Source organism: Elephas maximus, chromosome 2, assembly GCF_024166365.1.
Source record: "Elephas maximus indicus isolate mEleMax1 chromosome 2, mEleMax1 primary haplotype, whole genome shotgun sequence".
NCBI classification, from domain to species: domain Eukaryota; kingdom Metazoa; phylum Chordata; class Mammalia; order Proboscidea; family Elephantidae; genus Elephas; species Elephas maximus.
The window spans coordinates 133,444,048-133,468,556 of record NC_064820.1 but is presented as its reverse complement, the minus strand read 5'-3'; the positions used below and the strand labels follow the sequence as shown (position 1 = coordinate 133,468,556).

Below are 24,509 nucleotides of genomic sequence, written 5' to 3'. Positions count from 1 at the left end.
AAAGCAGAGGAGAGAGATTAATGTGAGATTTAGGGGTTTTCCAGATACTGTCACTGACTTGACTGTAATTCCCTTCCTATCCTTGGGTATTATGAGGCTGCCTCTTATACACTTTCAATAAACCTTCTTAGTAACTAAAGTGGTTTGAATGGGCCTTTGTTCCTGGTCATCATATTCCTTGGACACAGAGTGTGGTAAGACTGGCCAAAAAAAGCCAAAATAGGGGCCAACTTAGCAACCTGTTCCCACTCCTAGGTAGCCCAGCCATGACTCCTTTAGCAAGGGCAGGTCCTGGCAATCATGTTTTTACTATACCTGAAGACTCTTCTGGCTCACTGGACCCAAGCTAGGCCACTTCCTTCCCCTCTCCTGGGAATTTAAAACTGGAACTGAAAGATGACAGCTCCATGTGTTTGGAGAATCTGAGAGACCAAGTGTGAAAACAGAGAAGGAATGAGGTAGTAGAGGGGAGAGAGCAGAGGCAAGAGGTCATGATGAATGAGAGAAAGAACAGAAAGAGAGAAGCTGCCAACATACCTGAAGCCTTCATAGGTCCCAGTGCCATCCGTCTTGAATCCTGTACACACTTCCCACCTTACTCCCGTAAGAAGCCCTCTATCCTTACATTAATGTTACCAGGTGGTGCAAACAGTTAAGATTTTGGCTGCTAACAAAAAGGTTGGTGGTTTGAGTTAACCCAGAGGTATCTTGAAAGAAAGGCCTGGCAATTGGCATCTAAAAATCAGCCATTGAAAACCTTATGGAGCACTGAAACACATGGAGTCACCATGAGTCAGTCAACTCAGCAGCAACTGGGTTACTGGTCCTTACATTAAATATGCCTGTTTTGCTTAAGTTTGTTTAAATAGGTTTCTGTCATTTACAACTTGCAAATCTTTGATGAAGACATGGTTGCACTGGTAAGTAGGAGCACAATGTGGGGCCTGGCTTGCATTCAGGAGTGGACAAATATCATGAAGATGCATCAGTGGCCCATGGGGCAGCATAAAGATGAGATTAGAGATTAGAAATATGTGGCCTTCTAGGAGATACTGCATTCATATTCAGTATTAATTCATCAATTTCCACCCCTGAAATGCTGAAAAGGAAGGCACTCTGGCTGACCTTGAGAATGTTGCTTGGTCACTGTGATGGCTAAGGTTGAGTGTCAACTTGTCTGGGCCATGATTCTCAGTGAGTTGGCAGTTATATATGGATATAGTTTGGCAGTTATGTAATGATATAATTTGTCAGTTATGTAATGATGTAGTTATCCTCCATTCTGTGATATAATGTAATCACATTGATGATGTGATCTGATGTGACCAGCCAATCAGTTGTAAGGGGAGTTTCCTCAGGGGTGTGACTTACATGCAATATATATGGATTTTCTGACAAAGCTCGCTGGCTTTTGCTTGCTCTGGATCCTGCATCTGGCTCACCATCATCTGACCTCCAGTTGTTGGGATTTGGTGACCTTCACAGCCTGTGAGACAGCACCCTGCTGTCTGACCTACTGCTTTGGGTTCGTCAGCCCCTGAAGTTACATGAGTCAGGAAAAGACTCCACCCCTGATGCCTGACTCAGTGACTTGGGACTTGCTAAACTGTATAACTGTATGGGGCATTTCCTTGCAATAAATCTCTCTCTCTGTCTTTCTCTCTGTTGCTCTCTCTATCATATATATCCCAGAACCCAGAGCCGATATATATATATGCTTCTCTGGTTTGTCTTCTCTATAGAACCCAGCCTAAGACACTCTCTTGGTCCTGAGAGTGGTTCTAGAGAAACAGAATTGTAAGGATGAGTTTTCTAAATTGGTGCTCAAGTCTGGTTAGTCTTAAAGATGTTGATAACTCTGCTTCCAACAGCAAAAAGGACACTACTAATTCATGGTGTGAGGTAGCAATAGAAACACACAAAATATCACTACTGATAAATCAAGTATTGATAAGAGTTGAGGCTCTGGGTGATTACATGTTTGATAATTTTCTACAGTTTTGTCAGAATGAGAAGTATGAGAAAGTTGGTTGTTTGATCTTAGCTTCACTAGACAAAGTGGTAAAAGAAAGAGATGAGTTCAGGGTTTCAAAGTTACAGCTCAAGTGTTGCATAAATGACCTCAAAGTTGCCACATGTGCCATGAAAGAAAGCCTTGTTTCTTGTAGTAACAGAGCTGATATTGTAAAAAACCTAACCCAGAGTCTTATTGTAATAGTGGCTGAATTACAACACAAAATCAATTCCCAACCTCCAGTGGTGTCTGAAGTTAAAGTGAGGGCATTGATTGGGAAGAAATGGGATCCTGAATCTTGGGATGGAGACATACGGGCAGATAATCAGGGAACTAGAAACATTGAGTCCCTAAATTCCGTTAATCACTCATGCCAGCATAACCAGTCCTTTCACTCCAGTCTGAAGAGTTTATTCCATCTTTTTCTGTTAAGCCATCCTCCCCATTAAAACCATTAGCCCTTCCACCACCAACTGATGAGATTAACACAGCTGTGTCTGAAGAGCCTTTGTCTGAGATACCACCAGGGGCAGTGTGTGAGTCATCACCTGGGGAGGTGTCTGAATCATTGCCTGGGGCATCACCTGAGGCAGATGCCTTATAAAACATTGCTGAGTGTTCCCAGAACACATCCCAACCACCCATTTTTGCTTCCAGACCTATAACTATACTGAAGCCCCAGTGAGCCTCAAAAGGTGAAGTCCAAAACGTGACCCAGGAAGAAGTACGCTACACTCCAAAAGAGCTGCTTGACTCTTCTAACATGTACAAACAGAAATTTGAAGAATATTTGTGGGAATGGCTATTAAGGGTGTGGGATAATGGTGCAAGGAACAAAAAGTTGGATCAGTCTGAGTTTATTGATATGGGTCCACTAAACAAAGATTGTTCATCTAATATTTCAGTTCAAGAGGTTAGGAAAGGATCTAATAGTTTATTTGGTTTGTCACTGAAGCATGAATTATGTGGTGGCCTGCACTAAATCAAGATGAAGTACCAGACCTGCTTGGAGTGCTGTAGAAGAAGATATCCAAAAAAAGGCTTAAGGAAATTGAAAAGTTGGAGTGGACTTATCAGGTTGGACCCACACACACACATAGAGTGTCCAGAGGACACATCTTTTACCACAACGGTGAGGAACAAAATTGTGAGGGGAGTTCAAGGATCCTTGAAGACTGCTGTGATGTCTATTTTATATAAGTCAGATTTGACAGTGGGAACTGCCCTAACTGTATTAAGACACCTAACTACAATGGGGCTAATTGGATCCAGTGGTGGTAGGGGCCCATGACGTAGCATTCAGTAAAGAAAGACAAGGTGGGCATGGTTACCATAATGAACAGCAGAGTCAAAGCAATAACCAGAATATCCTGTCTTGTATGGGTTTATAGCATTGGCTACTTAGTCATGGTGTCCCTAGGAGTGAAATAGTTCAGAAATCTACTAAATATTTACTAAATCTGAACAAGTGGAAGAATTCTGGGTCAAGAGAACAGCAGTCTAACTAAAATCGCTAGAGAGTCACAGCACCTCAATCAATTCCCAGACTTGAACAAGTTTAAAGACCCACACCTCTTGAATGAAAGTGAGGCCAGGTTACCTTGAGGAATGACCCCACTATACTGCCAAAAACTTATACTGTTAATCTTTCTCCCATCCTTTCCCAAAGGGAACTACAGCCTGCAGATAACTACTCTCCTTTTGAGAATCAGCTTTTGGCTTGTTAGGGGGGCCTTAGTAGAGACTGAACGTTTAACCATGGGCCACCAAGTCACTATGCAGCCTGAGGTCCCCATCATGAACTGGAAGGTGTCTTACCCACAGAGTCATAAAGTCAGACATGCACAGAAGCACCCCATCATTAAATGGGGTGGTATACAAAATCCGGCCCAAGCAGGACCTGAAGGTACAAGAAAAGTGCATAAGGAACTGCTCCAAATCTCCATGGTCTCCACTCCTGTCACATTACCTGCCCTTTCCCAGTCTGCACCTACGGCCTCATGGGAAGTTTCTTATGATCAGCTGACTGAAGAAGAGAAAACTTGTGCTTGGTTTACAGATGGTTCTGCATGATATGCAGTTACCACTTGAAGGTAGACAGAAGCAGAACTATGGCCACTTCCTGGGACCTCCCTGAAGGGCAGCATGAAAGGAAACACTCCAATGAGCAGAAGTTCAGGTGCTGTACCTGGTTGTTCACTTTGCGTGGGAGAAAAATGGCCAGATGTGCAATTATATACTGATTCATGGGCTATGGCCAATGGTTTGGCTGGATGGCCAGGGATATGGAAGGAACATGACTGGAAAACTGGAGACAAGGAGGTATGGGCAAGAGGTATGTGGATAGACCTCTCTGAATGGGCCAAAGGAGTGAAGATATTTATCTCTCATGTGAATGCTCACCAAAGGTTGACCTTCGTAGGAGAGAATTTTAACAATCAAGTAGGTAAGATGACACATTCTGTGGAAACCAGCCATTCTCTTTCTCCAGCTACTCCCATCATTGCCCAGTGGGCTCATGAACAAAGGTGGCCATAGTGACAGAGATGGAGGTTATGCATGGCCTCAGCAACATGGACTCCACTCACCAAGGCTGACTTGGCTCCAGCCACTGCTGAGTGCCAAATCTACCAGCAACAGAGACCAGCACTGAGTCCCCTCTATCGCACATTCCTCGAGGCAATGACCCAGTGACCTCGTGTTAAATTGATTATATTGGACCACTTTATCATGGAAATGGCAGTGTTTTGTTTTTCCTGAAATAGACATTTACTGTGGACACAAATTTGCCTTCCCTGCACACAATTCTTCTGCCAAAACTACCATCCACGGATTTATAGAATGCCTTATCCAATACCATGGTATCCCACACAGCATAGCTTTGGATCAAGGGACTCGCTTCACAGCAAATGAAGTGTGGCAGTGGGCCCATGCTCATGGAATTCACTGGTTTTACCATGTTCCCTATCATCCTGAAGCACTTGGCTTGGTAAAACAATGGAATGGCTTTCTAAACACAATTATGGTGCCAGATAAGTAGTAATAATGACTTCTTCATTGAAAAGACCTTTTTTTCACCAACATGGATGGCAACTATACACATGGACCTCACCAGATGGAATGCTCAGGAATCAAGGCGACTGCATCTGTGGAAAGAGACGATGGAAAAGCTCAGTATCAACGGTCAGAACGAGGCTAGAGGCCGACTGTGGAGCTCGTATCAATTGCTCATATGCCAGTTCAAGTTGAAGCTGAAGAAGGTTAGAGCAAGTCCATGAGAGCCAGGGTATGATCTTGAGTATGCTCCACCTGAATTTAAAGACCATCTCAAGAATAGGTTTGACACATTGAACACCAATGACCAAAGACCAGGTGAGTTGTGGAATGACATCAAGGACATCATATATGAAAAAAGCAAGAGGTCATTAAAAAGACAGGGAAGAAAGAAAAGACCAAAGTGGGTGTCAAAAGAGATTCTGAAACTTGCTCTTGAATGTCGAGGAGCTAAAGTGAAAGGAAGAAATGATGAAGTAAAAGAACTGAACAGAAGATTTCAAAAAGGGTGGCTCAAGAAGACAAAGTAAAGTGTTATAATAACATGTGCAAAGACCTGGATATAGAAAACCAAAATGGAAGAAAACGCTCAGCATTTCTCAAGCTGAAAGAACTGAAGAAAAATTCAAGCCTCGAGTTGCAATAGAGAAGGATTCTACAGGGAAAATATTAAACGACACAGGAAGCATCAAAAGAAGATGGAAGAAATACACAGAGTCACTATACCAAAAAGAATCGGTGGATGTCCTACTATTTCAGGAGATAGCATATAGTCAAGAACCAATGGTACTGAAGTAAGAAGTCCAAGATGCACTGAAGGCACTGGCAAAAAACAAGTCTCCAGGAACTGATGGAATACCAGTTGAGACTTTTCAACAAGCAGATACAGCACTGGAAGTACTCACTCATCTATGCCAAGAAATTTGGAAGACAGCTACCTGGCAAACCAACTGGAGGAGATCCATATTTATACCTATTTCCAAGAAAGATCATCCAACTGAAAGTGAAAATTATCAAACAATATTATTAATACCACACATAAGTAAAATTTTGCTGAAAATCATTCAAAAGCGGCTGTAGCAGTATATCAACAGGGAACTGCCAGAAATTCAACCCAGGCTCAGAAGAGGACGTGAAATGAGGGATATCATTGCTGATGTCAGATGGACCCTGGCTGAAAGCAGAGAATACCAGAAAGTTGTTTACCTGTGTTTTATTGACTATGCAAAAGCATTCAACTGTATGGATCATAACAAATTATGGATAACATTGCGAAGAATGGGGTGGGTATGGGGATGGAAATTCCAGAACACTTAATTGTGCTCACAAGGAACCTGCAGTAGTTTGAACAGAACAAGCGGATACTGCATGGTTTAAAGTCAGGAAAGTTGTGTGTCAGGATTGTATCCTTTCACCATTCTTTTTTAATCTGTATGTTGAGCAAATAATCCGAGAAGCTGGACATACGAAGAAGAATTGAGCATCAGGATTGGAGGAAGACTCATTAACAACCTGCGTTATGCAGATGACACAACCTTGGTTGCCGAAAGTGAAGAGAACTTGAAGCACTTACTCATGAAGGTCTAAGACCACAGCCTTTGGTGTGGATTACACCTCAGCATAAAGAAAACAAAAATCCTTACAACTGGACCAATAAGCTACATTATGATAACAGAGAAAAGATTGAAGTTGTCAAGGTTTCATTTTACTTGGATCCACAATCAACATCCGTGGAAGCAGCAGTCAAGATATCAAAAGATGCATTGCACTGGGCAAATCCGCTACAAAAGACCTCTTTAAAGTGTTGAAAAGCAAAGATGGCACCTTGAAAATTAAAGTGCGCCTCACCCAAGCCATGGTGTTTTCAGTTGCCTTATATGCATGTGAAACCTGGATGATGAATAAGGGAGACTGAAGAAAAATTGATACCTTCGAAGTGGGTTGTTGGAGAAGAATATTGAATATACCAAGGACAGTCAAAAGAACAAATAAATCTGTCTTAGAAGAAGTACAACCAGAATGCTCCTTAGAAGCCAGGATGGCAAGACTATGTCTTAACTACTTTGAACATGTTGTCAGGAGGAATAAGCCTCTGGAGGAGGACATCATGCTTGGTGAAGTAGAAGGTCAGTGAAGAAGAGGAAGATTCTCAACAAGATGAATTGACACAGCAGCTGCAACAATGGGCTTAAGCCTAACAGTGATTGTGAGGACGGTGCAGGACCAGGCAGTGTTTCATTCTGTTGTATATAGGGTCACTATGTTAATTTTTTTTTATTTTTTTTTTATGAGTCAGAACCAACCTGATGGCACCTAACAATGACAGCAACGGGTGGCAACACCTTGCAGTGTTGGGGCAATATTTTCCAGGAAGTCGAATATGCTGTAAACCAGCATCCAATATATGATGCTCTTTCTCCCATACTCAAGATTTATGGGTCCAGGAATCAAGTGGTGGAAATGGAGTGACACCACTCACTATTACCTCTTGTGTCCTACTCACAAAATTATTGCTTCCTTTCCCTGTGACCCTATGCTCTGCAAATTTAGGGGTCTTAGTTACAATGGAAGGAATGCTCGCACTAGGAGATACAACATGGGTTCCTTTCAGCTGGAAATCAAAAATGCCTCCTGGCCATTTTGGATTCTTTGTGCCTCTGGATGAACAGACAAAGAATGGAGTGATTGATCCTGATTACCAAAGGGAAATCAGACTGATATTACATAATGGAGGTTAAGAAGAGTATGTGTGGAATACAGGAGGTCCCTTACGACATCTCTTAGTACTAACATGCCCCGTGATTAAAGTCAATGGAAAACCACAGCAGCCCAATTCTGACATGACTACCAACGACCCAGACCCTTCAGGGATGAAGATTTGGGTCACGCCACCAGGAAAGAACCACGATCAGCTGAGGTGCTTCCTGAGGGTGGAGGGAATACGGAATGGGTGTTGGAAGAAGGTCATTCTAAATACTAGTTACAACCGTGTGACCACTTGCAGAAATGACGACTGTAATTGTTATGAGTATTTCTTCCTTGTAAATCAAATATTTTTGTTTTCTTTGCTTATAAAACATATGATGTAAACAAGATTAGTTCATTTTCAGTTTTAAGCATGCTAGTTGTATCGCGTTAGGTGCAAGTATAACTTTGTCATTGTCTTTGCTTGGAGATTGTGTATGGTTTAAGAAGATGTGTACAGGTGCCAATTTGACAAGGGGTGGAGTGTGATGGTTAAGGTTGTGTGTCAACTCTGCTGGGCCATGATTCTCAGTAGTTTGGCAGTTATGTAATGATGTTGTTATCCTCCATTTTGTGATATAATTTAATTATCTCCATGATGTGACCTGATGCGATCAGCCAGTCAGTTGTAAGAGGAATTTCCTCAGGGGTATGGCCTTTTTCCAGTATATATATGGACATTCTGGCAAAGTTCTATGGCTTTTGCTCACCCTGGATCCTGAATCTAGCTCACCATTATCTGACCTCTGGTTTTTGGGATTCATCAACCTCTGCAACCCATAAGCTAGCAGCCTGTCATCTGACCTGCCAATCTTGGTTTCTTCAGTCCCTGCAGCTACATGAGTCAGGAGAAAGCCCTTGGCCAATGTCTAACCCACTGACTTTGGACTTGCAAACCTCTACAACCGCATGAGCCATTTCCTTGAGGTAAATCTCTTTCTCTCTCTATTTCTATATATACATGTATACACACACACATATATATATGTACATATATACGATTCACTGGTTTTGCTTCTCTAGAGAACCTAGCCTAAACAGATATTTACATGTATAAACCACACCTCACCCCTAGACTCAGTCGTAGGAACACTCCCAGGCCCCATAAACAGTCACTTTAGATTTCAAAAACTGCATTGCCGGAGCGTTAGGAATCTCAAGATACAAACTATATTTTGGACACTAAAAGGCATTGGGGGCTTCCCTCAGCTGTGTGGTACTATTCTACCACCGACTCTTTCCCTGCCACTCTCCTGATGATACTGACAGAGTCCGGGAAAGTGGAGGGAATGAGTCACTGCTTCTTTCTACTTCTAGGCACATCCACAGTTTCCCAGCAGCCCATTATGGCCAGAGCTCATAGACTTCTGGCTCAGAGGGTCTCCTTGACCTGCCTGCTGGGGCTCCTCAATGACTTATCCTGGCTTTGACCCTCATACTGGAGGCAGCCCTGACTCTGGGACTGTCTGGTCACCAAATGGTAGTCAAACAATCCATCTTTTATTGTACACCCTGTATATCTTATCACTGAGGATATGGTAAGAATTTGAGGGCAGACACAGAGGCACCTGGAGAATTCTGAGACTGAGCACATCAGGCTGGAAAGTTTATGAGCTTTTGATGCAGAGTGCGCAAAGTGAGTGCTCATCTTCACTTCAGATCTTCCTGGCAGTGATGGGTCTGCAGAGTTGTGCTTGGCTTAGTTCTGCAGAGGCATCCAGCTTATCCACAGACAAGAGGATTGTCCTTTCGGTTTACAAGGGCTTCACGGGGAGGGTCTTAGCTGCAGCGGTCAGAACCCCATCCCTAGGAAAGGCTTGGCTCTTAGTAGGTACTCGGGAAATATTTCCTGATTGAATTCTGCTTTATTCCTGTTCACCCAGTTTCTAAATTCCTTCTTTTGAAGGAATTTAACCCCACTCCAAGTATTTCCAGCCACTAGACCTTTTGGGGGTGTCCACTAATCTCCCTCCTCACCAAATCAGGGACCTCCATGTGGGACAGTCTAATTTGCCATCTTTCACCCTTAAGTATGTTACTCCTTTGCACACTAGAATCCAGGGAAGTTTGATGGAGAGGCAGAAAAGCAAGGCTGCTAGTTTACCTTCCTCCCTACTATACCAGTTCTGCTCCCCTTTTTGAGCACAGAGAAGGGACAAAGGTAAAAAGGATTATGTCCTCACCCAAATGGAATACCTAGGGGCTACTTCCCTAGTCTTCCTCTTCCAGCAACAGCTAGACCGTTTTTCAGAGACCTGGTCTAAGACTCTTTCTCTACCTAAAGTCTTCAATAATTCTAAGTCAATGATCTCAGTCTAAAGCCTGGTTTTTCTTCCTGCTCACGGAATCATTCTTGTCCTAATGTGCGAAGATTCTCACTCTGCCGGTGGGTTAATCTGTCCTTTTTCTTTCCAATTTCAGTATACCAGTGCTGACACATGCCCTTTCTAACATTCTAGCCCTTCTCCCCCCTATAAAACAAAACAAACCAGTTGCTGTTAAGTCGATTCCAACCCATAGAGACCCTAGAGGACAGAGTAGAACTGCTGCAAAGGGTTTCCAAGGACCAGCTGGTGGATTTGAACTGCCGACTAGACAGTTTGGTTAGCAGTCATATTACTTAACCAGTGCGCCACACCCCTCTTAATTGTATCTATATTCCAGTAAAAATGGTCCTAAACACTTTTTTTTTCTCTCTCTTTCTCTCTGAAGAGTGCAGGCTTCTTGCTTTAAGGATAAAGTATATTCCCTCTTTCTTATACATTGGGAGTTCTGGGGAACCTGGGCATGCGGATGGAAGTATGTAACTGTGTGTGTGTATTTGTTAGGAAATTGGGGTGGAGAGTAGCACGTTCTCTCCCCCCAGTAGCTTCTCACTTGGCTGTGTGCTATGGAAGAGAGGGAAAAGAAATACAGTGGGTTTCTTAATTCCTTTGGATTTCTTTGCATGTTCTGTTTAACTCAGTGACATGAGTGCCTCACCACCCTAATTCTGCCTAGTCACCAGATTCCCTAAGGGAATATCAGTTACAGTGGAGGATCTTATTGAGTTCTGCTTGAGTATAAACAACTGCCAGCCCCCCACCCATACCCCACCCAAGATGCAGATTTACATGGCAAGAGAATTGGGCAGGATGCCAGAAGAATTTTTCAAGTCCCACACCGGCCTAAAGGAAAGGTTTATGTCTCTGACATTCATCTTCCCCTTCTTTCTTCCTAATAAACCCCTAGTTGTATGCCATGGTTCACCCCTCCCATGAATGAGTGAGGCCAGATTCTCAACCTTCCTAGCTGAGAAGGTCACAGCAATCTCATATATCTCTTGCCCACGATGGTTTAGGAGTGAGCATGTGACCCAGTTCTGGCCAAGGAGACATGAAAGCATCTGTGACAGAGGTGTCTGAGAAAGCTTTCTTCCCTCCTAACAGGGAGACACAAGAAGAGGCAGGCCTCTGCCCTAGACACGTGGGTGTCTCTGGATGTCTTAGTTATCTAGTGCTACTGTAACAGAAATACAAGTGGATGGCTTTAACAAAGAGACATTTATTCTCTTACAGTCTAGGCTAGAAGTCTGAATTCAGGGTGCCAGCTCCAGGGAAAGGCTTTCCTTCTCTTTCGGCTCTAGGGGAGGGTCCTTGTTATCAATCTTCCCCAGTTAAGGAGTTTCTCAGTGAAGGGACCACACGTCCAAAAGAAGTGCAATGCTCCCAGTACTACTTTTTTGGTGGTATGATGTCCTCATGTCTCTCTGCTCGCTTCTCTCTTTTATATCTCAAAAGAGATTGGTTTAAGACACAGCTTAATCTTGTAGATTGAGTTCTGCCTTATTAACATAACTGCCTCTAATCCTGCTTCATTAACTTCATAGAGGTAGGATTTACAATACATAGGAAAATCACATCAGATGACAAAATGGTGGACAATCACACGATACTTGGAATCTTGGCCTAGCCACGTTGATACATGTTTTGGGGGGACACAATTCAATCCACGACACTGGATATGACTCCTGGAACTCCTGTGGCCATAAAACAGGAGATAAAGCAGGGGCGAACCGAGCAAAGAGTATTGCAGAGAAACAGAGCCTGGGCCTGAAGGGCTGTGTCTGGAACTCATGCTGCTCCTGGCTTTGGGTTATATGTGAGAATACATGTCCTTGTGGTTTAAGGCAGTTTGAGTCATAGTTTCTGTTCTGTTATCTGTAGCTAAAAACATCCAACCTTGTTAGCGATGTCCTTCCTCTCTGTCATCGTCCTGCTGAAAGGTCATCCCAGCTAGGCTGGTGATTCCTTCCCTCTGCCCTCCACCTGCTAATCACCACCCTAGAAATAAACCCTGGACAACTTTTGGATCTGATCAGGGATGATGGGGTGGGTGGTGGACCACCACCTCTGAAGAGTAGAGGAGAGATGGGGCCACCTTCTCCTTCTGACCTGCAGTTCTATAACGAGTGAAGTGGGCTTAGAATGCCTTAAGCCACTGTTCTCTGCTACCCTTATTAGGAAAAATTCCTGAATCAATTAGCATTTCCTGCTCCCAGCATACACCATCTGGAACACAGGCCTCTTGGAGGCCAAGAAAAATCTAGGCCATTCATTTTTTGAGGTTCCTGCCATGTAAAAATAAACAATTCCAATACAAGGTTACAAAAATTAGAGTGTAGCTTAAATGTTTACATTTTACAAACAAATATGTTTCACATAACCACCTCTCTGATCTCTCCTCCAAACGCACACAAAATGCATAAGTGAAGAATCTGGTAATGGGAAATGAGTTTCAAGTTGGAGTTTGAATGTCCTTTTCTAATCTTTTCAGAAATCTTCTGGGACGATAACCATAACCTCATTTGGAGATAATTGTAAGTCTAAATTTGAGACCCTTTTTGGATCACATGCTAATCTCTGCCAGAAGCAGAGATCCCCATCAGCCTCTGACTCTTAAACACCAATTTCCCCCAAGCCCCACCCTTGTATTCTGAGCATCTAGTTATCAGATGTATGAGCTAGAGTATTGAAGGTGACAAGGGCTGGTTTCTGTCTGGTTCATTGCTCTATCCTTGACACCTATAGTGCCTGGAACGCAGTTCTTAATATCAGACCTCAATACATTAAAAGCAAATTTCAGTTCAGTTAAATGATTTCTAGATGGGGATTTAAATCAGTAGATGTATAACTTCTTAAATATTTAGCCCAGACCTAAAGTGGGCACAGCTCAGAGATTAAGCATCAAAATTAACAGGGATTTCAGTTTAGGCATTGAATTCACAGTTCACACACACAACTCAACATCGTTAATTAGGGCCTGTTGCACATTGGGGCACTGCAGCGGATGTTATTAAATTCAGCAAAGTCATACATACACACACGGAACTGTGTTTTTTTTTTTTTTTTCTTAAAGAGCAAATGAGATAGGTAGTTTCAATTCATCTATTTAACACAGGAACGTAACATAAAACAGGATTTGTATAAGTTAGGGAAAGTGTGATACTAAGAATTTCAGACAAATTAATTCAATGTACATCACTGATCCAAATTAATTCAGACCGCAGCCTCATCTCACTGCTCTTCTCCAATTGTAGGGTGATTTTCTTTGTATTATTCAGAGTATCCTCCTCAGCTACTCAGTGATTTATAGACAGTGGTTCTATTTTTCTTTTTTTTTTTTTCCCTTAACTGTTCCATTGTGTTTATAGGACATATATTTAAAAAACGAAGACAAACCAAATAAGTAAAATTACTTGATGACAGTATTTTCCTAGATTAAAACATACACACATATCATATATATGTGTGTATATATATATAATTTGTCATTGTTAGTTGCCATTGAGTCAGTTCTGACTTATGGTAAACCCCATGTGTGCAGAATGGAACTGCTCCATAGGGTTTTCAAGGCTGTGATCTTTTGGAAGCAGATTGCCAGGCCTGCCTTCTGAGAAGCCTCTGGGTGGGTTGCAACTGCCAACTTTCACCTAGTAGTCCAGAGCTGTGGATTAAGATTGTCTGTTAATTTGGCTGGACTATGCTTCTCAGTGTTTATATGTGATCACTCTCATGATGGGATCTGTTAAAAGGGAATTTCCTTGGGCATGTGGCCTGCATCCGAACATAAGCAGACGTTCTGGCTTTTGCCTGCTCTGGGTCTTGCAGCTGGCTCCAGTTCATCTCTACTTCCGGTTCTTGGGACTTGAGCTAGCAGTTTACCTGCCAATCTTGGGATTTATCGATCTTCACAGCCTATGAGCAAGAGCACTGCTCTCTGACCTGCCGATCATGGGTTCACCACTCCCTGTGGCTACATGAATCAAGAGAAGCCTCTATTCTGATCCATGGACTTGGGACATTCCAGCCTATATAATTGCATGAGCTGTTTCCTTGATATAAATTCTCTCTATATTTATAAACTTTAATGGTTTTGCTTCTCTAGAGAACCCATTCAAGTGCTTAATGGCTTGCACCACCCAGGGACTCTGACTTTCTCTGCTATTATATATACATATATATACATAATTTCCAGAAGGCTTCAAATAATCCATTCCAGACAACATCCATGTGAAATCAACTGGTGGAAATTATTGTCATCCTCATTTTAAAGAGCGTTTCTGTTATTCTAGATGCTTTGCTGTGTTTAAAATGCTTCATTATAAAAGCGACTGTACAAGTTCATGTATCATATAGCAGTACTAGGGCAGAAATTGAACCCAACGATCTAGGAATCGACTTGACGGCAACAGGTTTGGTTTTATTGGGTATCTAATACTTTTTAATACTAGGCCAGAACTTTATCTCCCTGATCATATAGTTCTGGCCTTGATTTTTTTTTTTTATATACATGTATAAACCATTTACTTTTTATATTCTTTTGTAGGGGAATCAGAATCAAGAATCTACTATGTAAAGCGAAGAATTCTAATGATGGGGACGATGACAAATGTAAGCTCCTTCATATTAGGGACTATGTTTTAATCATCCCCGGTGCCTCATAGAACAGTTTACAAATGGCAGAAACTCAATGTGTATTTGGATAAAAATGACATGGATACAACAAAAAGTAATTATCATCTGGCCTTAAAGCCCAAATGTAGGTATCCCTCTGTACAGAAAGCTGAGACATCCGTGAACTGCTAAACAATCTGGAGAATACACAATGATAGGATAGGTGATATTCATTTCCTAATGAGGAAGCGGAAAGGCTTGAGCCAGGTTTATAGGGGCATGGTAGGGGGAGAGGATGGGCATTGGGGGGTATCTTTTACCTATCTTGGTACCTGGTCCTGGAGTGAACACTAGGATTGTAACCAAAGTCAGTTTAGATTGAGCATGTAGAACAGTGCTTAGTTCACAGTACATGTTCAATAAATATTTATTATATAAATGAAACATGAGCTCACTAATGGGAATAGGTTGTTATACAGCTTTACATGCAATATCTTATTTAAGCCTATACTAATCCTATGTTCAATAATTGCTGTCTTACATTATAAATGTGCTATAGGTCAAACAGAATGTACAAACCCAAAGATATGAATGGATATCAAAACATCAGCACATAGTTTTTCCCTCCTCCAAGACTATACGTGGTTGGAGTAGGTCCATTTAAAAAGTATAGGAAACAGGAAATATCTACTCTCAAAGAGTTTGTTTATAACTTAATTTCCTCAAGGGGATAATTAATCACTGCCTTTCATCCAGACGTCCCTATAGTTTGGGTTTAAGCCAATTCTCAATTTGCAGAAATGTTCCATTTCGGTAACTAATGGTGGTTTTGTGTGGAGGGGATGGCAGGTGGCAGGTCTATTCCATTGTTTTAAATAATGGGCTCTGAAAACTAAAACCCTAGAAAAGTCTTCCTTTTTGTCTAGAAAGTAATCTAGGAAACAAATCTAATAATGTATACTGAGACATTTCCCAAACCAAGTGAACTTGGAATGGTAGGAGTAAATGTAAAAGAAAGAAAACCAACTTCATAAATCAGTAGGAAGATGGATTAATAGAGAACAATTCTGGTTCCCCAACTTTTCTGACTAGAGGACTAATGGTTGATTTAAAATGTTGAAGGTAAATGAATACTGTCCAAGTTTTTCAACAGTGGAAAGGGAGTTTAGAGTTAAGACTGCTGATCTAAGCATCAGAGGGTACCGAAGCCCTTATCCTGGCCTTAAACGGCACAAGGGGTGGAAAGATAGGAGGTCATGATTCTGTTCCTCAGGAAGAACTCTGTTGCAGAAGTGCCAAACAGCCTTCATTTTGCATGTCAACTTTGATCTATTAGCCACGGCTGCCTAGAGAGCTGAGCTAAGAAATTTGTGAGGTCTCACCCATGCTCAGCTGGAGAGAGAGAGAGCTGTAATGATTAGTGATGTCTCTCAGACTCAGGTAACGGAGTTTGTCCTACTTGCCATTTTGTAGACAGTAGTGTGATGACAGGTGGGCCAGGGCCAGGCCACATTCTGATCAGACCAAACACCTGGACTTTGAACCTGCACATACCCGTGGGCATTGCCAGTACCTGTGTTCATGGCCCTGGAGATCTTTATTTTCTCCATATCACCCATTTGGTCACGTTTCCTGTATTTTTGAATGTATAAACTTAATTGGAAAAAAGAAAAAGCTTCATTGAAATGTAAAGGCATCTGCGAATCTCCCAGTTTATTCCTTGGCATGAAATAAATGGCTCTTCCTGTGGGAAGAGGATCTGAGTTCTACTCTCACAACTCACTTAAAAATTACCCATTTTCCAGTTTTCCACTTGAAAGCCTTCATTCTGTGGGAAGATAGTATGTCTATTAGAGGGCTAGTGTGAGGATTTAAAACAACATACATGAAGCATATGTCATTGATTGGTGTTCTGGGAGCTGAATCCAGCTCCCAGACATGGCTTTAAATTGAATTAATTTTCAGTCTATGTTGTTGTTGTATGCTGTCAAGTTGATTTTGACTCATAGTGACCATGTATGACAGAGTATAACTGCCCCATATGGTTTCCTGGGCTGTATCCTTTATGGGGAAGGAGCCTTGGTGGTGCAATGGCTAAGTACTCAGCTGTTAACCTAAAGGTCAACAGTTTGAATCCACCAGCTGCTCCACTGGAGAAAAGACCTGGTGATTTGCTCCCATAAAGATTACAACCTAGGAAACCTTATGGGCAATCCTCTTCTGTCCTATAGGGTCGCTATGAGTTGGAATTGACTCAACAGCACACAACAACACAAAGGTCTTTACCGGAACAGATCACCAGGTCTTTCTCCAGCAGAGCCATTGGTGGGTTTGAACTGCCAAAGTTTCAGTTAGCAGCTGAGTGCTTAACCATTGTGCCACCAGGGCTCCTTTTATCAATGTATAAAGACTGTTAATTATCACGATAAAATCTGTATCATCCAATTCTCTTTAAAAAGCTGGAAGATCTGGCCCAGCTTTGACTACACTGGTCAAAAAAACATCTTCATTATATTTTCATGGGTTACCAGGAGCCGCTGATGGCTTTCTAACCTTCTAAAGCAATTGAAAGCAACAGAATTCAGCAGTCCAACTGTGGGACAGGGGTTAAGCAGCTCTAACTTTCATATGATCTGTTGGTTGTCAGAACTTGGCGGGGGGGTGCTCCTGGCATCTGGTGGGTAGTGAATGCACAGAATAGCCTCCCCACAAGAGAACTGTCCAGTCCAAATTGTCAACAGCGCCATGGTTGAGAACCCCTGCTTTAGAGAGTGATTTTTAAGAAACTTTAAAAAAAGAAATCTATGAGCAAGCACTGCTAATAGTCTGACTGAGGGGGTGTCGCTTTTTTTGCCCCCCTCTGAAAGTTAACCAAAAGTAAACACCATTTATGACACAGGCTTCTGCAGGAAGCAGGGATTGGATGACTGTGGTTAGTAACAAAAACAATAATAAATGCTTTTGCCTGTCTTGTCCCTTTTTCAGAGTCAGGGATGAGATGAAATGGTCAGTAATTATCATTCAAACTGCTGTTTTATCCTGTATCTATCAGAGCTATTCACTCTGGTTATTCAGAGACACTTGATCAGAAGCCATGCTAAATCAGGGTCAAAGCCAATATGAACATACAAGGCCTGCCTTTTTACCATGCAAGCAAGCGTTAATGACCTGGGCTAAACACCAATGGCAAGTTTCCATGAAAGAGCAATCTGAGATCCTAATCTAGGAATAAATGGTTCTATATGGAATCTATTACCTTGTTGTTAATATTCTGATTTCAGCGGGACCACAGCTGTAAACAACTCTTCACTCCCATTTCTGCAGGAAGTTAATTTGTACTGTGTCAGCACTGCAGGCTTTTTGCATATGTTCAGGACAAGCTGATATGAGCAGGCCTGAAATGAATAATGTTTGGTAAAATCAATAAACCCTATTATTAGTCACTAAGGGGCCTGATTTTATGTCTATAAAAGTCAAACAATTAGAACTGTATTAATGGCAGATTCATCATAGTAATATAATGGAGCCAAGTATGCTTGTCTTTTGGGAATCTTTAATTTACCATTCGGTACTAACTACGTAGTCAGTCAGAGGAACGGCACACATAATATAAACAAGCTCTGGCCTTTGGCAATTCATGTTGTCATCAGCAAAGACAACACTAACAGTAAAAGGAAGAAACAAAACTTCGTTTAGTGATTAACGTAAACCAGTCATGAATAATGTTCCAGTAAAAGCCTAGGGAAAAATTCTTCAAATCGCATTGTACTTTTGTTCTTACGTTTTCTGTATTTATCAGCATTCCTGTTCATTACAGTAGCAGAGTTAAGCATGGTCTAATGCACCAGTTTATAACCCTATCTTATTTAGCCGCCTAACTGGAAGTGATTAAAGCCTGGTAAGTAATAAACATACATCCAGTCATTTTGCGGTTGTAGGTAAGGCTGGTTTCACTATGTATTACTAAAACAAGGACAATCGTCAGTAATTTACGGTATTTCCCACCCACCAAGAGGAACATAATTCCACTGGTGATGCTGTAAGCTGACCTCAGATCTGCTCCCCTGTTTCAACAATAAAGCCTGAGTACATCAGAGCCCTGGTGGCACAGTGGTTAAGAGCTTGGCTGCTAACCAAAAGGTCAGTAGTTCGAATTCATCAGCCGCTCCTTGGAAACCCTATTGGGCAGTTCTACTCTGTCCTCCTGGGACGCTGTCCGTGAGTCAAAATTGACTCAATGGCGACCAGTTTGTTTTTTTTTTTAATCAGTACATCAAGATGTGATCTAAGGACTGAGTAAATTTAATAGCTTTAAAAAAATGACAAGAAGAGTGTGAAATAGTCTTAAGTGTAAGAAAAAACACCCTTTACAAAGCTGTTTATGAAATGCTACACATGGGTGAAATTTTTTAAAAACTTAAAAGTGTTAAGAATATGGACTAGACCTATAAGACAAGCAGCAAATGCAACAGTTTAAGGTGGTCTTTCGAAAGCTGGCAGAAGGAACATACCTTTTTGATGGCAAAATTCTATTCGTTTATGAAGGAAAGGCTTCTAAGTAAGAGAACTAATCAAACGATACTAAGACAAATCCTAGCAACTTAACTTTTTAGCAAACCAAGCCATAGAATGGTCACTAGTAACTGCAGTAAAAGCAGAGAAATTTACAGCTGGGATGAATTGTCGAAATCAACTAGTCTGAACTCACTAGTCACATTCCCACTTCAGAACTTTCGCACTTGCTTTTTCATCTGCCTGAAACATTCTTCCGCCATCTATGTGCATGGACCCTGTTAGGGGGGAATTCTGTCTCCCAAAAAGATATGTTGAAGTCCTAACCCCCGGTTACCTGTGAATGTGACTTCATTTGGAAATAGAGTTTTTGCAGGTGTAACTAGTTAACAGGAGGTCAGTTCGCAGTAGTGCGGGCCTTAATCCAACATGACTGGTGTCTTTATACAGAGAGAGGAGGCACAGACGGACAGACACGCACAGAGGGAAGACCGGTAACGATGGAAACCGAGATGAAGTTAAGCTGCCACAAGCTAAGGAGCATCTGGGGAGATCAGAAGCTGAGAGTGTCAAGAAAGGATCTTCCTCCAGAGCCTTCTGAGATAATGTGGCCTTGCCGGCACCCTGAATTTGGACTTCTAGTCTCCAGAAATGTGAGACAAGAATCTTTGTTGTTTTAAGCCACAGAACTCTGGTAATTTGTTACGGCAGCCTTAGGAAATGGACACGAACCCTTTTCCTCACCTCCTCTTACCAAGGCCTTCCCTGACCACTCTATTTACAGTTACAAACTCTCACACATTTTCTATCCCCTCCCCCTGCCTCATTTTCCTCCATAGCATTTATCAATTATGGAACATACTCTATATTTTATTTATATATTTTATTGTATGTTCACCCCACTCCCTACAGAAAGCACAAACTTTGAGGACAGGAAGTTTTATCTGCTTTGTTCATTGCTATCTATAACCAGGACTGAGTACGATGTCCAGCATAAAGTAGGCACTCAATAAAAATTGTTAGAATGGATGAATTAATGAAGCAGTTAATTTTGTGCATTTGGTATATGCTGGTAAACCAATTTAATGACAGATTAAATAAATGGTTAATTGGTTAACTGACTTTTTACACATTTTATCTATTGTCCTTACCATAAGATTTACATCTTTGGGATATCATAGAAACCTGTAACTCCCAATTTGTAGCAATAGACTGTTCCATGTTTGGATGTAAAAGTAGTAAGTACCCTGTGAATAGGTATACATTCACTGAAATAAGAAAAGTACCTGTGTATCATATCTTGTATATTGCACATTCATAATATTAAGAAACCCTTCTTTGAAAATTACGATCATCAGCCAGCTAAAAAAAACATGAGACAGACAAGAAGCCATTACAAAAAAAAAAAAAAAAAAAAAACCTTTTTTAATTCTGATTGCCAAATTATTTAAGGCAGGTATAAAAAGGAAAGCATTCAATATACATTTTACATAAAATAAACTAGATTACAGCATAAAACAAGTAACCAGGCAATGGCATTAAAGTCTCTCTCTTCTAAAACCGGATAATTGTAAACATTAAAAAGAAAAGAAAAAAAAAAGACTGCAGGACTATTCAAGTAATAGAACAATCAGATGTTTCTGGTACGCGGGCTATTGGGTTATTTGCCATTCAAGATTATCAAAAAATGACACCTCATTATTCACAGATGCTCATTATTTCCCCCATTTTAATCTTTACATTATATACAGCACAGTTTTTGTGGTACTGGCAACCCCATGCCTTCCAAAAGTATATTTTCCACAATACACAAGAACAATGAAACAGCGACTACAGGAACATTTTAACACCAATGCGCTTTTAACAGGAGCCACCAAATTGACATCTAAATTGTACCAAAGTGTCATCATCACAGTTAGCCTTTCTGAGGGGCTTACAGGAAATATCTGAAGGGTATGCAAGGATCAGGCACACTGATACATAACATTATTTATTTACAATTTAAAAGGAAAAGGAAAAAAAAAGTAAACAGCCTTTTGTGGCTAACACTTTTCAACATGACAAATACATTTTTTATTTCCATTACTGAGTGGTTTGCGACTTGGCAGCAGACCCTGTGTGTGCGAGCCTGGTTACTGATACAAAAAGTAAAGAATATATATATATATATGTATATATACATATATGTATACGTATATATATATAAAACAGAAGTTTAATTACAGCAACATTTGTTACTCTGTGATAAAATCTGTAATTTACAAAAATGAAATGACTGGTTTTTGCCTGCCATTAAGGCATTTCAAAATTAACACCATGGAACTGATGTCTGTATAAAGCGCTTCCCCATGTGATCCAGTCACATGACAATGTACATTTCCAATCTTGTTACTCTCTGCAAAAGAAAAGAAAGCTTTAGCATAGGGTTCTATCAGCATTTAACACTGAAAACATGAAAACCATAAGACTGGTAGTTTTTTACTCCTATTCATTTTGTAAAGCGCAAGTCTATAGAATGTAAATAAACACAAGGAAATAATATAGTGTGAAACACAAATTATTTCCCTTTTCAAAACAATTTGTGGGCTAACATCAAAATAAATATCAAAGAATAAACATTATCTTTAGCATAATCAAAATAAATTTCTCTATCTGCAACTTTATTTTTAATAGAATAAAGCAAAGGAAGTCATGGTGAATTATATACAAAGCTGTGGGGATAATCTAAAAAACCTGATCAGTTGATTGCTAATTTACATTAGAGTCAAGGTTCATGGAATATAAATTATATATGAAGAGTAGTAGCATAGTAAGCAAATCCACTTCAGTGATACAAAACCTTAGGAGATAAATTTTTGCTCTAAAAAGAATATATACTTTGCTATTTTTTCCTGCCTATCCATCATCTCCATTAAAATACCTCTGTCTAGAAAATTTAAAATATAGAGGATATTTACCTTCTTTGTGCAGGAAACATTCCTGATGCAGATGCCTGGGCAGCCACCTGCTGAGAGGCAACTAGGGCAGCAGAGGTCAAGCCTAATGGGGGAAAAATGCAGGGTTTCTATGAGATTTAGAAAGATAAGAGTAGATACAGGCTCAGTGGTGAAGGGCTGCAGATTCAAAAGTGGCAATTTGTCCTTTCCTAAACATGCACATGAAATGTTTCACGGAGCAAGGAAGGTGTACAAAATGCTTGGTCTACCTAATATCTATCTCCTTATCCAATTCATTGCAGTTTTCTTAACAGCTATTCAAAGAGAATACAGCACTCCATCTCTTGGGCTCTGCATGGTACTAAATAGTTCACATGCATTCCTGAATAGGAAGCTCAAGAGAAATAATAGATACCAGCTAACAAAGGGAATTAACAGTCGCAGTGAATTAAAGAAGTGACATGCTATTTGCTTAGAATACCATACTTTCATAATAACTTTTATCATTTTAACATTTTTTCAGTGACTGAACATAATGCATCCCATAAGGTAAATGGAATCAGTGAATCAAATTTAGAAATAGTCTTAATTTTACCCTGGAAGAGAAAGGTAGCATGAATGAAACAGCTCCAAATGACATGAAGTTGCCTAATAGGAAATTCCTTTGAATTCTATAGAAAACAGTCCTGGGAAAAAAAATTTAAGAGGTGAATGCAAATCAAGGAAAGATTACTCTCTCCTATGTCATCTGCTTGGATATACTCTATTTTCCCAGGGGCAACTTAAGACATTACAATAATAACATCTTGAACGTGACAAGATTTTCTCCATACGCACACATACTTTATTTATATATACATGGAACGTGTTACAAATAATACATAATTTCTTTTCCAAATTCTTCTCACACTCAATAACAAGTTGATTAGGAAACAAGGAGTGCTCTCTTTTAACAACATTATTTGACATCAAGTAGCAAGAATTAAACAAATACGTGGAACAAAAAATGTACAGATACATGTTGTTGTTAGGTGCCATCAAGTCAGTTCTGACTCATAGCGATCCTATGTACAACAGAATGAAACACTGCCCAGTCCTGGGCCATCCTCACAATCGTTGTTATGCTTAAGCCCATTCTTGCAGCCAGTGTGCCAATCCATCTCATTGAGGGTTATCCTCTTTTTCGCTGACCCTTTACTTTGCCAAATATGATGTAGTTCTCCAGGGACTGACCCCTCCTGACAACATGTCCATAGTATGTGAGACATAGTCTCGTCATTTTTGCTTCTAAGGAGCATTCTGGTCCTACTTCTTCCAAGACAGGTCTGTTCGTTCTTTTGGCAGTCCATGGTATATTCGATATTCTTCTCCAACACCAGAATTCAAAGGCATCAATTCTTCTTCCATCTTCCTTATTCATCGTCCAGCTTTCACATGCATAGGAGGTGACTGAAAACACCAAGACTTGGGTCAGGCACACCTTAGTCTTCAAGGTGACATCTTTGCTTTTCAACACTTTAAAGAGGCCTTTTGCAGCAGATTTGCCCAATGCCATGTGTCTTTTGATTTCTTGACTGCTGCTTCCACGGGTGTTGATTGTGAATCCAAGTAAAATGAAATCCCTGACAACTTCAATCTTTTCCCTATTTATCATGATGTCACTTATTGGTCCAGTTATAAGGATTTTGACTTTCATCAGTAAGTGCTTCAAGACCTCTTCCCTTTCAGCAAGGAAGTTTGTGTCATCTGCATAACGCAGGTTGTTAACGAGTCTTCCTCCAATCCTGATGCCACATTCTTCTTTATATGGTCCAGCTTCTCAGATTATTTGCTCAGCATACAGACTGAATAGGTATGGTGAAAGGATACAACCCTGACGCACACTCTTCTGTTGACGCACACTCTTCTGTTCTGTTCGGACTGCTGCCTCTTGATCTATGTACAGGTTCCTTATGAGCACAACTAACTGTTCTGGAATTCCCATTCTTCACAATGTTATCTGTAATTTGTTATGATCCACACAGTTGAATGCCTTTGCATAGTCAATAAAACACAGGTAAACATCTTTCTGGTATTCTCTGCTTTTAGTCAGGCTCTATCAGACATCAGCAATGATATCCCTGGTTCTGAATACTCTTCTGAATTCAGCTTGAATTTCTGGCTGCAGCCGCTTTTGAATGATCTTCAGCAAAATTTTCCTTGCGTGTGATATTAATGATATTGTTGGATAATTTTCACATTTGGTGGGATCACCTTTCTTGGGGATAGGCATAAATATAGATCTCTTCTAGTCGGTTGGCCAGGTAGCTGTCT

The 24,509-nt window shown here is 40.8% G+C and overlaps 1 protein-coding gene across 4 annotated transcripts in view; it reads right to left on the bottom strand.

The window, feature by feature from the left end:
- Positions 1 to 20,735: 20,735 nt before the first annotated feature.
- The window catches only part of ZNF608 (zinc finger protein 608), a 115,754-nt gene continuing 111,980 nt past the window's right edge, over positions 20,736 to 24,509 (bottom strand). For 2 of the 4 annotated variants that reach the window (XM_049873544.1, XM_049873550.1), the window contains exons 9-10: positions 22,218 to 22,299; positions 20,739 to 21,655 (exon numbers count right to left, since the gene is read on the bottom strand). In XM_049873544.1, coding sequence (XP_049729501.1) covers positions 21,649 to 21,655; positions 22,218 to 22,299 — 89 coding nt within the window. In that variant the 3' untranslated portion in view covers positions 20,739 to 21,648. Of the gene's footprint in view, positions 21,656 to 22,213; positions 22,300 to 24,509 lie in introns of those variants that run through there. The other 2 variants (XM_049873555.1, XM_049873554.1) reach the window with 2 other exon arrangements.